This window comes from Ruditapes philippinarum, unplaced genomic scaffold (assembly GCF_026571515.1).
Source record: "Ruditapes philippinarum isolate M1 unplaced genomic scaffold, ASM2657151v2 ctg1067_1_1_1_1, whole genome shotgun sequence".
Taxonomy (NCBI): Eukaryota; Metazoa; Mollusca; class Bivalvia; order Venerida; family Veneridae; genus Ruditapes; species Ruditapes philippinarum.
The window spans coordinates 325,746-340,661 of record NW_026867088.1 but is presented as its reverse complement, the minus strand read 5'-3'; the positions used below and the strand labels follow the sequence as shown (position 1 = coordinate 340,661).

The window sequence follows — 14,916 nt, the reverse complement described above, 5'->3', positions numbered from 1 at the left end:
TAATAACTTTCCAAGTTTGTAATCGGAATTAAGTCTTCGGATAATACTTATGTACTTTAATTTAATGTCGAAGCTGAAAGAACATCTTAATGTTATTTTATTGATATCTGCATTTAATTGACATATATTACGTGACACGCAAGAAAACTGTCAGATTAACGTCACATAAAGACGTCAAAATGACGTAAACATTGCAGTATTAGCATAATGCTTTTAAGAATATGGATTAGATTTGTTGTTGTGATGGAAAAGTTTTTCTGTCATTCTTAAATTCAGATAATATATAATTGATACATATTCATTATGAAACACAAAATACATTATTTACTCTTATTGTATAGGTCACATTGTAACATTCAATTTTAACTGGTGGAGGAAGATCGCAGGTACCCATCCATGGAGTATTTCAGGCACGGACAAACACTTGAGAAGAACGACAGTGAATGTTTCGTAGCTTGATAATTTTTTCACAGAAAATTAAAAAACCACTGGCGCGAACCGAACCAACGGCGGTAACAGCCGAAATACATAGTGTAATATATCATACTGATTATGTAATATATAACATATAGAACAAATTTTAAGATTTTGTGAATGTGTTAACGTAATATGTTATGCTTGGAAACATATATGCTTTATAACTTAAGGAAAATACATAATAAATGATATGGTGAAACATTTTGTAGATGAACTAAAAGTATAGTATAAACAAAGTAAGGGTATGGTTAACACTTTTTATTGTAATCAAGGTATCGTTATTTTGGTTTTACTTATAAGCTTATCAAAACAGTTCAAACACAAAAATGAAAGAAAATCTGCTTACACAATTTTTCATCTAAGATAAAAAAAATAAAGAGGTTTCACATTCTTGCGCAGGTGTTGAGACGCCAAATACAAAGTATAAAGTTATGCTTAACGTAAATACTAGGCCTTTTTGTGGAAAAAACATGTTTTTACACTGTTTACTGCTTTATTTCAGTAAGTGATAAATAGAAATTTATATTTGTGTAGCTCGAGTACAAGATATATGGAAATCGTCGGATAAAATGAATTTATTTAACTCGACCTAGCATGGAACCTTCCTCTGTAAAATATAGTAAACAATATCCTGTGAGGTTGCCAGTAGGATATCTATTACTGTTATGATTGGGAAAATACTTACTTATTACATGTCTTAACATTCTTTTTGTAAACAATGTACTTTCTATTAAATATTCTAATTACATTGTAGTTTGTGTTAATTTGATCACGTGACATGATAATTGTTTTATTTATCTATTTGCATGGTGATGTACTATGTACAAGTCTAAAATAAAACGTATGTTCTGTTCTTTTTAAAGTTACAAGTACCTTTATGGTATTTATGGTATATATTTTTGTATTCAAGTTCATACTTGGCCGCCTTTGAATAATGTCATCATTGACATTTTCGTTGTAAAATACATTTTGCGTCGCAGATTTGGATAACATTTAAGTGAACGAAAAATACGTCATAAATATAACATTCAGATAAACAAGCTGTCAAGTATTGCATGGTGCTGTAAAAAGTAACAAAATCGTAGGCCTAAGTTCTAACTTTGTTTGATCATCAACTGCAGGGGATCGAACGTTGAGAAGTGCAATAACTTTTAAGCGAGGTAAAAAGAAGATAAAAGTGAAAGAAAACACCAAACCGAATACTTTTTGTAATTGGTAAGGCTTATTTATTGTAGGGTTATTTATTTCAAAAATAATTTATTGTGTATTTGTCAAGCAAAGATTTATTAAAACTTAATCATTTGTTAGGTACGTAATTGAATGTAAGCAAAAACAATGTAACTATATTTACGTATGATTTTATCAAATGGTTCTGAGTTTATTTTTGTCCTTATTTGTGTTAAGTTAAAATGCTTCGCCATTATGTTGCATTCTGTTAAAACTAGACATCTAAGTCATATTATACGTTACACAAATTGAGAAAAATAAAGAATCAGATATTAATTTACTCCCTTCAATTAATTAAAATGTAAACACAGTAAATGCAAGCCGTTTAATTGTACACGTGGTAAAGTAATGAATGATATTTTACGTACATTGTACAAGTATATGTTAAAAGGTTTGCAAATTGTTTAGAAACATATCTACATGTACTTCCATTTAAATTAGGCAAACAATTGTGTAAATTTAGAACAAATAACCACCTATTACCCGTTGAAAAAGGCTGACAGTTATCGCAGATGTTCCTTATGTCCACATCAAGCTATTGGTGATGGATTCCACTGCTTATTTGAATGTACATGTTTTATTAACAGTAGAAGTAAATCTCTTCTTTCTAGTTTTTACATTCATCTCAATGTATGTTTAAACTTGACTGAATAATGAAAAGTTTTGATAAAACAACGCTACTTAAACTATCTCTATTTTTGTAAAAAAAAAATTATATTAAAATTTAGATAATACATCTCCTTCCCCATTACTTTTCCCGTTTGTTGCATTGTAAATGAGTATTGGTCTCTTGATTTTTATTTATTTTACTTAGTCACAATTGTATTTTTTATATCTGGTGATTTTCTGTTATGATCGTTATTTTTCTGTTAAATAATTTGTTGTATCCAGTTGCATAATACATGCCTTGGTTTAACCAAAACTGAAACTGAAACTATTAGAAATTCGTTGACACTTTATTTACATATGACAATGAGAAATATGATATTCTGAAAGTTTCTTAGCTGCTGTTTAATGTGATGTAATTTGAAGATTTTGTACGCATGATTGTTACGTCTCCTACTATAAACGTACATAAGGAGTACTAGGCGTGTTTTACATTAAAACTAAATTAACCTGGTATGTGCTCTTTCATACATGAAACTCTAACGCGGGTTGACAATTTAGTTTTTGTAACAAGTACGACTTCTGTGAAAATGTGGCATAATCTCTGATAACCGGATATTTTACGATTGCCAAATATTGGAAACTTGAAGTTTAAATTACAAATACAGAAGTTAAAAGAGATTAGGAGAGGAAGCTGCATCAATCTTTAGTATTATTAAGCTATCTGTGATACTTGGATATCCATTGGTATAAACTATGCATTTTGGAAAGTGATCTTTATCCTAATGAATCACTTTATATTGAAAACTAAGTCTTGTAATAACCTTTAAACTCAAGTTTATTTATTTGATAAATGCAAAATTGCAACAACAAAATCAGAAATATATGTGCAAAGATATTAACACCAGCCATGCAGGTTAACGAAATAAACTATTTAATCAGTATGCAACTGACATGTTAATAAAACCGAGAAATATTACATTTTACTCAAAGTTTTACTATTTAATGCTATTCTGACACATGTCAGAACAGACTATTATTTCTTTCCTCTTGTAGAACGTGGGTAATTCTGAATTACAACTTTATTCTTTGTTTTATATACAAAATCTGTATTTACAAGAAAAATATCATATTTTGGTAATATCTGACCGTGTAATTAAAAAAAATACGCATTTTAGTAAATACGGACTTCATTCAAAGTTCCCGCATATTACGAGTGTACGGATCACGGTATATTAGTCATATCCGTATTGCATGATATACGGTCCCGTACATCAAATTTTACTTATTTTTACCTGTCTATCTATGATATACGGAATTCCGTACCCTTTATTGTATCCATATATTTTCCGCAGTGGTCATAATGGCGTAAAATGCCGTAAAAAGCGGGATTTTAACACAGGGCGATCGCTTTAATAACATCAAAAAACTAAACGCCCCGTGATAGCGTGACTTTTATCCAAAGGGGTGGGGGAAATAAAATCACGTGTACTGAAATATTTGAGTCGGTGACCCCCTAATATTTTTATTTATTTTTATACATTTTAAAGGACGTTTAAAGAAAAAAATCAAAAATTTATTTCAGGAATTTTTTAATAAGCCGCTTAAAAGCCGAAAATTGCGGCTAAACTGAACGTCAAATTTTACACAAAATTGCCAATTTTCTTTCCATTACTCAAACAATTTTCAGTGTGAAACAATAAATTTTATATCTGCTTAAAGGAAAAAATAATTTCCGTCGAATGCTGTAGGATTTAAGATATTTTGTCCGCAAATGGCGTTGAAATACCTGTAACAGTTGCCAAGGATACGCAACGACGTCATGTTCAAAAACGGGCTTTGATGGTCAACTTTGACGTCGTGTGTACAAAAATTGGCTGAAACTATTGAAATAAAATTAACGAAATCCAATCAAAAATATGGTCAATTTTTTGCATGCCAATTTTCAAGACGCTACTTGAAAGTTCGCAAAGTGTCGCGTTCTACCTTAATAAATAATATGTTCTGTCAGCAGGCTTTGAAAATCTGTAACTAAACGTTTAAAAAACTTTACAGCATTCTTTTTCTAAAACATAGCTTAATAAGATATTAATTCTCAATTCTATATACACATTTGTGGCAAATATTACACCAAACGAATTACCTATTACAACTGACGCTTGTATCTAGCAACTGTTTGCGTGTGTGTCCCCGAAAATGAACGGAGAACATTCTGAATACTAACAAGTTAACATATTAACGCAGCTTTATACAAATAATGCAAAGCTCAGTGTAACTGTGACTGAAAACAAATAAGAATATTTAATAATAAAATTTCAAAATTAACATACATGTATAAATAATATTATAATACTGCACGTTTGTAACGTCATTTTTCATTGGATAATCGTGATGTTTATATAGTTTTATATACACGGCTGCTGTCGATTCATGAAAAAATCTTATTTTTTCCACTCAAAATGATGCTTGCTGTATTATAAATTCGTTATTAAGATTGTTGACAGGTTATATGGCTGTATATAAACGGCTGTTTGCAATATAACCCTCGCCTAACGGCTCGGGTTATATTTACAAATAGCCGTTTATATAGGGCCATATAACCTGTCAACGATCTTTATAACTAATATTAATTCAAAGAATAACAGGTTTTTTAGTTCATTAAAAGGAAACTGCAGTTGCTATGCAACTAACTACAATGCGATGAAACGTGATGTAAAGTAAGAAGTGAATAATATTATACTGTATTTACAAGTATTTCACGTACACAAAAAATGATGAAGAAATTATGAAGCCTTGAATATAATATTGTCATTCACTATACCATAAACACATATAATGCTTGATTTTATTAACATGTCAATTACATACTGATTATACAGTCAATGTACACGTCGATAAGTTTTTAGTAATTTGTTAAATTTAATATGTGCCTATGAAAAAGTTATAATGATTGTTAAAGCGCAATAGGGCAAACTACGGGTTAATAATTCCTAAATGTCATATCGAGGACGCGTAGGGCCATGTTCTATCTTGATTGTGTTTGATGTTGTTCGTTTTGTATTTTAACATGTTTTGCACTTAAAGTCTATACTCTTTTTAAATAACATGGTGTAAGAATTAATTTTTAAAATTCACTCAGATTAAAATCAATAAATTTGATTCCACTGCCGTAAAATACAATACAAAACGGGACAAAACAATGTTTCTAAGTTAAGTGTTTCATATTCGTGTAGATAATTTTGCAAACAAAAGAAAAGAAGGTCCAAAATAATGGCAAAATTTGGTATTCAACCATAGACCTCTAATATATAAGGCACTAACCGACTGTGCTACAACGGATGTGACGATACATTAAACTAGTGTGACCGTTCATAATATTAGATATATACATGTATACTCCATATTAATTCTTGTAAACTACACGAACAGAGCCGAAGTGAGATCGAATTTTATACAGTAAGCCCTGATTATAGCAAACTCATGTAGACATTCAAAATCTGTTTCCTGTATCTGCAGTTCTTTGCTGTTGTCTATAAAAACTGTAAGCCTGCAAGTTCTGGAATGAAAGCCGCCCGGTTAGCTCAATAGGTAGAGCGTTGACCCGGGTTTGATTCCCGGACGGCGCAGGTCACTTTCGTTGTGATTGATCATAAAATCCTTTCTACGGTCATTCGTACTGTACCTCTGCTCTTGAATGTACAGAAGGTTTAGTTCCTTGCGAAAGTGAAGGCAACTAGTACTGGTAAACTGCTTGACAGCCTGCCCAGGAACGATGCGGTGGTTGAACTGTGCTCTGGTGAATTCAATGTGGCTTACAGCAGGTGTCAAATGCTGTGTGGCAGCTGTAAAAGGTTGCCCCGTACATCACTTCAGTGTTATTATATTATTCAGATCCTTCGGGATCATTGAAGCCAGCACTATTAAGTGTTGAGAAATGAGTACCGCTCTTGAAAATTGAGTACCGCTCAAGCCGGTGCTAGGGAGCGTGAGGGATGTTGCACTTATTCATTACCCCTTATGTACAGACTGAATCAAACCGAGTTCTTATGTAATTTTGTTGTGATTGTGATTAATGCTTCCGAGGGATCACTGCGTTTCCAGATTTTTTTACTGTCGTGATCCTAAGTAAAATAGAAAAATACAGATTCCCTAAAGAAAGTCCAACACGGCAAATTTGAAAATGTTGCAGGCACGGTTTGATTGAGACTGTTCAAACAACTAACACCACCACCACCGTTCTGGAATGAAATAGCGGCTAATATATTCTACCGGCCCTTAATCCGTGCCGATTGAAACGAACGTAGAAAACAACGGAAAATATTTGCTGGTAGGTCATTTTTAGTCTGAAATAATGCTACCTTCAGAGTCGTTTGACTAAAATTTGAATTCCTTACAGTATCGTACATACTGTGGTGGTTATAAAGATATTTATCACTTTTTTTACAACGAATAAAGAAAGGCAAACTTCGGGCCCAAACAATTTGTTCCTAATAAACAGAATATCGCTATAGCCGTGTTCGCTGTAATTGAAGTTCACAGTAAGATAAAGTTCTCTAAAAAGCCACTTTGACACGCAATTTTAAAATGAAATATTTAGATTGTTCAGAATATTTCAAATCATTATGATAACAATTTGTGCAACAAGGCTCTCACGTTTTCATAGGCGTTGGCACCATTTCTTACATAGACAAACGCAAGTCTACGGGCAACATGCCAGTATAAGTGGTTTCTCATAAGTTCAATCATCCCATCAACACCGGAGAACCCCTGCAATTTATAATAGCTCTTGTATTTTTTTACCGAGTTTAAGATCAAAAGCATATACAACTGTTCGGTTTCGTCTCGCCATGACTGAATTCTTGTTGCCAAGCTACGATTGCATCCAGCTACATATATAGCATTTCTGAGCTTCTCACATTTAAGAACTATTGTCTCACCCTCGTTTAAAAGTTCTCTTGCAAGGTGTCTTAGTTCTGTTATTTGGTTTCCCTGTACCCTTCCAATCAAAAGGTTTCGGTTTGGTATCATGTAATTTGGTAGATTGTTATTATGAAGACAGTGCAATAAAAAACACAAAGCGTGTAAGACACATTTCGCCAGATTTGACGGGGTAAAGACAAATGTTGGAGTATGTTCCATTACCAAAAATACAACATTTTTCACCATGTAGGAGCTGACACAGTCAACTGCTGGTGTCAGGATATCTTTAACAACCATTTTTAACAAAACATACAACTTAAGTTGTGTTGCATTAAAACTGGCGACCAATTTACATTCCCCAGTAGTAAAGCATATTCTCCATTCAAGATTTTGACCTGTGCTTAACTTATTTCCAAAAGGTACAATGTAGCCTTCTGTTGTTGAAACGTCTTCTATGACATCGTGCGGCGGCCAATCAAACTGCCTATTACGCTTTGCCCATTTTTGCAAGAGTTTAGTAGAATAATAGCGTATTGCAGAAACACAGTCGATTGAAACACCGTCACATATTAGGCCTAAAATTTTAGATTGCCATCCATTTGCCAGATCAGCAGGTCCAGATGTTGTTTTATTTACTTGTTTATATGAGTTTATATACGGGTTATTATCGGGAAAATATCGGGAGTTTCTATACATCATAATATCGGGCATCGCCGTAGTGAAATCCATATTGTCTGAATTTATCATTAAATGTATGCCAAAGCAATAACAAAGACCCAATGAACGTAATTTGGTATATCCCGAGGGACAATCATTCATATCTGTTTCAATTATGATAATGTTATCCTCTAATCGACCGTGATCAACACAAATGCAGAATGGTGAAACATACATAATGTCAATGTCACTATCGTGAATTGGTACCACTCCTTCTGATTTACTTCCGGCTAGAATTGCTTCCATCAGGTAGGATTGACTGGCAACTTCAAAAATCTCCTTACAAGTATGCGCTCTTACTTTAATAATTTTTTCAGAGTAGCCTATACAGTCCATTGCCTCGCTAAGCAAATTTGAAAAATAGGACGCCATTATTTTGAAATGTAAATGAAACCTGTCCTCGAAAAGCACGTTCCACATTCCTCAGTTCTGAATAGTAAGATAAAAACAAAGTATAAATGAGGCAAAATTCTTCAACAGTGCTTGGCAGACTTACTTTCTTCCGAAAGTGAACAAGTCTTCGAATTCAAAGAGAGTACCTTTGATGATATTTGAGAGAAAAATCCAAATGTATTTATAAAAAAATGGAAAAATACAGTAAAATGAATTTCGACGTTGGCTATTTTATTACTGTACATAGAATAAAATGATAACATAGAAATCATAAGTCGATAAAGTGTGATTAATTAAGGAAAATGAATTAAAAGCCTTGTAACCTGCACTTCTGAAATACATTCCGATTGTTAACGCTTATTGTCAAGTCTGCAAGAATACTTCTGATAATTTAAGTGACGAATTGCATTGATATTAACTAGGGTTAAAATGATAAATGGGTATACTTTGGTAAAACTGTATTTTAAATCTGTCCTTGAGTTGCGGTGTGACGTTTTAAACATATTGAACATATACGAGGGTTGTCCCAACAGTCCGTGACCAATTTAAAGACGGTTTTATTTTAACGCCAATAGATAATAATTCACACATATAACCGTTAAGTTTATTACTTAAAGATCCTGTATGTTGTAATTGAGGTTGTATACCACACATAAGTGAAATTATATATATATGTATATAATTATGCTTATAAAACAATTTTCAAACATCGAAGAATATGTAAAAAAATGTACTGCAAATAATTGTACATAATTATTATATGTAATCATTAAAATATATGGATTAATTTCTAATTGAATAGGGCTAAAATTAATTACGTATATTTCAAATATCTAATGATGTGTCTGCACAATGCCACGTTGACTTCCTATGCTGCTATGTTTACATCATCTCAGAAAATTTTATGTAAATAACTTAAAAACGAACAAGATTCGGATAATTGAAAATATCACATAGAAAAAAAGAAAGTTAAAACGGCGACGTTCGAAGAATTTGCGGCGCAGTGAACAGGTCACTCAGGTTTCGTGACTATTTCGAGATGACATATGCTACGATTTTCAACAAATATACTAAATATAACAGTTAAGCAACATATCCTAGAATTTGTTTACAAAAGGCATAAACGGAACCATAGTTCTGCGATACAAAAAGCTAAATTAAGGAAAACACGAATAGGAAGACCGATCTCCGTCGCCTATTTCCTACAGCTAATAGCAGGTGCAACGAGACCGGAAGTTCGAGTATAGCAAACATTAATGTATGTCATCCAAACATTCAACTTACATTGACAACCATATGATTTAAGTCTGTAATTGACAATTTATGGGTAAAGCTGCATCATTATTGCGTTGAAAGCCATTAAGAGTATTTGAAAAAGGCGTTTTACATTGAAGGTTCCATGATAACCGCCGTATGAACACATCTGCGGATATTTCTTTAATTTAAAATTTCACCATTTTTGTGTTTACTATTGAATTCTGCTTAAGCCGGTGCTAAGGGGCGTGGACGGAAACTTACACTTTCCATTACAGTCCATGAACAGGCTCAATCAAACCGAGCCTGCAACATTTTACAATTTTGCCGTGTTTGGCTTTCTTTAGGTATTCTGTTTTTCACTATTTTATATAGACTTAACTCCGTCTTTGACGTTTGACGTGCGCCGTGATTCAGATAGTTGCCGTGGTGTTTATGGCATATTTTTGTTGTTTATTGATATTTTTCTTGTGGAAATGTTTCAATTTTATGAATTTATAACATATTTAAATATCAAATTCGTACCTATATTATTTAGCTTTTAAACAATCTTGTCAAAGAATATTGGGACAACCCACGTATACCAAGTTTGAAGTGAAGGGCCAAGATATTTTCTGAAAAATTAAAAACTAAGCTAGCGTCAGCACGAGCGCCCTCACTTTCACTCGAAAAGTGGAGCTAAAAGAAAAAAAAAATATGACATTGAGTAATGATACAGCAGAATCTGTTAAAAAAGAATCTTATCGTTTGAATTTCATTTTTTTGTGATTTAATGATGATATGTCCAACATAAGCTTAAATGTAAAAAGATCTATTATCACATAAACCGCAGGAGTGTAACAAAGTCATTTAATAAAAACGATATTACACTAGTGTAATAACACTTTGATGTGACGTCATTTGTGCTATTCATACATAGCGTTTAAGCACGCTAATGTTAAGGTTACATTATAGGCGCTTCAATGAAAAATGACTCGGTTTAACTTTAACAGTTCTCTTTTTGAATATGTGATAAATAGAATGTTATATTCGTGTAGGTTCAATACTTAATTTATTGAACTCTTTGAATAAAACAATATGATTTTATTCAACTCGTTCAATAAATTTTGTATTAAACCTTCACTCATTCAATATCCTCTATTTATTATACAATTTGCTGTAATAAAACGATAAAATGGATGACATTGCCAAACATCTTTACGGACTTAAATTTGTCAATTAAAGTCTCTGACATAGATAAACTGTGGCAAATCGTAAAAGATATTTTGGCCCAGTTAACCGGGTAACAGTTTTTTAGCTCACCTGTCACAAAGTGACAGGGTGAGCTTTTGTGATCGCTTTTCGCCCGGCGTCAGTCCGTCCGTCCGTAACCTTTTACTTTAAATTACATTCCTCATAAACCACTAAGCCAATTTCATCCAAACTTCACAGGAATGTTCCTTTGGTGGTCACCTTAAAAAAATAATCAAAGAATTTAATTCCATGCAGAACTCTGGTTGCCATGGCAACCGAAACAAAAAAAAACTTTAAATATCTTCTTTTAAAAATCCAAAGAGCTAGTGCTTAGATATTTGGCATGAAACATCTTCTAGTGAGTGTCTACCAAGTTTGTTCCAATAAAAGCCCCGGGATCAAAATTCGCCCCGTCCCAGGGGGTCATTGATTTTCCCTATATGCATATAGTAAAAACTTAAAAAATCTTCTTTTAAAGAACCCAAAGAGCTAGAGCTAAGATATTTAGCAAGAAACTTTTTCTAATGAGTGTCTACCAAGTTTGTTCAAATAAAAGTCCTGGGGTCAAAATTGGCCCCGCCCCAGGGGGTCATTGATTTTCCCTATATGCATATAGTAAAAACTTAAAAAATCTTCTTTTAAAGAACTCAAAGAGCTAGAGCTAAGGTATTTAGCGTGAAACATGTTCTAATGGGTGTCTACCAAGTTTGTTCAAATAAAAGCCCTGGGGTCAAAATTGGCCCCGCCCCAGGGGGTCATTGATTTTCCTTATATGTGTATATCAAAAACTTAAAAAATCTTCTTTGAAAAAACCCAAATAGCTAGAGTTTAGATATTAAGCATGAAACATCTTCTACTAAGTGTCTACAAATTTGTGCAAATAAAAGCCCTGGAGTCAAAACTGGCCCAGCCCCAGGGGTGTCATTGTTTTTAACTATATGTATTTAGTAAAAACTTAAAAAATCTTATTTTAAAAAACCCAATGAGCTAGAGCTTAAATGTTTAGCATGAAACAGCTTCTTATGGGTGTCTACCAAGTTTGTTCAAAAAAAAAACCCTTGGGTTAAAATTGGCCCTGCCGGTGGTGGGGAAGAAGAAGGTCATTGTTTTTCATGTGTGAAGTAAAAACTTATGAAACTCATGAAACATCTTCTAATGGGTGTTACAAGTTTGTTCAAATAAAAGCCCTGGGGTTTAAACTGGCCCCGCTCCGGGGGCCTATATACAGGTTAGCGACCTCAGGGCCATCATTGCCCTCTTGTTGCTGTTACTTTAAAAATATTAGTCTTAGATAGAATAAATATGAATGTATATTTATCAGAATAGTTTACAAACTCTGCCATTCAAATACATAAATTTTCTAACAAGGTTACCTAATATGTCCAAATGCATACAACACTTTTTTACACATTTAACTGTATTTTCGTCATATTGATCAAATTCTACTGTCTACCCGTTTCATGTTTTATTATTGCTACTCGAAAACTGGATTGATCTAGTGAAGACTTGTTTTTGTTGCAAAACATAAAATAGGACTATATTTTGTGCTATATTTCTTTATAGCTTTGACATTTTAATTTATGATAATCATGATCTAAGCGATAAGTTTGTTTTCTACGTATACCCAGGGCTTGTGATAAATTGAATATTACACTCGTTTTATAAAACCGTATGAATTCGCTTCAAAATGCATTGTTCAAATAATGCATACCGGTATTTATTTCAATTTATCTTATGAATTACATTGTATAAGGCCGTGAAATTTCTTCGGATGCAGACAAAGCCGTTAATTAATTGAAATATATATAAGATACTTGTTTATTTATATTTGATGGCTTTGAACTTGAATTATAAGGTTTTCAAATACAGATTTACTGTTTATTTAAAAAGAGAAAAACAAATCCCTAAAGAACGCTGAAAACGACAAAATAAAAATGTTGCAGGCTCGGTTTGATTGAGCATGTTCATGAACGGAATTAAGTTATCGTTCACGCCCCCTAGCACCGTCTCAAGCAGACATTGAAACATTTAAACATCACAATGGTGAAATTTTGAATTTTTAAGACATCCGCAGATGTGTTTACACGGCGTTGTCACGGATTATTCAATGTGACACTTTCGTGCAATTCCATGAAAATTGCCGCATGGTCCCCAAGTAAAAAAATGCGTGTGTCCTAAACGAGAGAGCAATGGGCAGAACTAAAGAAAATGGAATTTTGAAACCTTATTATACAGCAATTTTAATTATCACTTAACAATATGCTTAATCACTTGCTATATAGATTTTAAGGTAGACCATGGGTAATGCATTACCTCCACTTTGAAGAGTATTCAAATAGACTAAAATCGCTTGCAAACTACATTGAAATTGAGGGGCGTGGGTTCAAGCCCCAGAAGGGGCAACTTTTTTTCTTTCTTTTTTTTCTTTTTAACATTTTTTATGTATCCCTCTGATCCCTTATGAAAGAAAAAAGGGTTTGATTTAAATTATATAATTTGTGTAGGTATTTATTTGCTAAATAATGACAAAATAAATAGAAAATATGATACCAGATATTTTTAAAGTTTAATAAAATAAAAACTACACGGTAAAAGTATTTTATTTTTCGCAGGATCAACCAATATACCTTTAAAAAAATTTAGGCAAACTTTTGAAAACAGCCCCTCATTATGGTAAATTTTAGGAATATTTTGAATAAGGCATTTTAGATAGGGAAATGGTAAAATTAGTGTTTAAAGTGGGTGGGGTAGGGTAACATTTTATATACATATTAAGAACATTTTGTTTAGAAACAAACATTGTGCTTGTGTAATTTGTTACATGAATGTTACTATTTGTTTCTTAACAATAGGTGATAGAAAAACATTTTTTATAATGATGATATTACAGATTATTTAGAGTTTCTTCATTTCTGAAAATAAGCCCTTCTAATGGCAAAGTCTTAGTTTAGAAATATATCCATAACTCATAAACCAAACGGTAAATTTTATTTAAATTTTGCATACAGTTGACCTTGAAGACATATAACTGTCCTATGTTGTCAATTTTACAGTACCTTATGGTGCCCATTACCCATGGTCTACCTTAAAAGTATTTTATGACCAAAAAACAGAGGATAATGATGAATTATGAAAGAGATAATTTGATACTTACAATTGTGACTGTTTCACAAACATCAACACACTGTCAGGTTTTTCTTCAGTCAATCCTTTATACAATCGTAGTATTTCAGTGGTCAACATTTTCTTTCTTTAAGCTATAATATATATCATTGTACTAGTCCATTTAATAAAATTGCCAATTTTTATAAATCACAGTTTTAAATTTATGCCGTTTAGAGAATGAAGAGTTATAATTTATCAAATGGATAATATGATACATAAAATTTTACCTGTTTCACCAACATCAACACATTGGCAGATTTTTCACCAGCTAATTCCAACAGAGATTCGGCAACGGTTTCTTTTCTGCAATTGAAACTTCCGGATAAGATATTCGCAGTTTATTGTATGACTAATAATCACGATGTTAAATGGAATTATTTATAGATTTGTGTGCTGTTTGTCATATACTATTTATATCATTCTTTACATATATGAGATCATTTATCATCCAACCGGATTCCTGTAGCATATCAGTTACATTATTAATGATTAAACCATTTTACTCTAGGTAGCTACTCGTCAAATATTATACTACATGCATAACATTTACAACCAGCTCGTTTTTCACATATATTGTTAAATTTTGTCTTGACACTGTTCCGTTTTCCTTACCTGTCACGCACTGACAGTTTGAATATACTGAACAAAAAAGAAACTTCCCCTGTGTTTGAGTGCAGATGTACAATGAAAATCAGGATAAAAGAAAATTTATATGGATTGAAAAAGTATTTTATTGCGATTCGTTGGTGAAAAAATTATTGCTTAGGGTTTGCTCAAAAGAAGGGAAATGGTAGTTAAAATGCTGAAGGGGTCGCCCAACAAAATCACAAATTAATATCGGGTATGACCACCTTCAGCATGAAGGACTGCCTGGCACCGTTGGCGCATAGAACGGATCAGCGTATTGATTTCCGCTGTGGAATA

The 14,916-nt window shown here is 32.6% G+C and overlaps 1 protein-coding gene across 1 annotated transcript; it reads right to left on the bottom strand.

Annotated features, from left to right (window-relative positions):
* Window positions 1-3,870: 3,870 nt before the first annotated feature.
* On the bottom strand, window positions 3,871-14,416 carry LOC132734803 (uncharacterized). Its single transcript, XM_060721657.1, has 3 exons — window positions 14,220-14,416; window positions 13,982-14,084; window positions 3,871-8,376 (listed from the first exon to the last, which is right to left on the bottom strand). Exon 3 carries the CDS (start codon window positions 8,365-8,367, stop codon window positions 6,931-6,933), a length of 1,437 nt encoding a protein of 478 aa, XP_060577640.1. The 5' UTR covers window positions 8,368-8,376; window positions 13,982-14,084; window positions 14,220-14,416; the 3' UTR covers window positions 3,871-6,930.
* Between the last annotated feature and the right edge of the window lie 500 nt (window positions 14,417-14,916).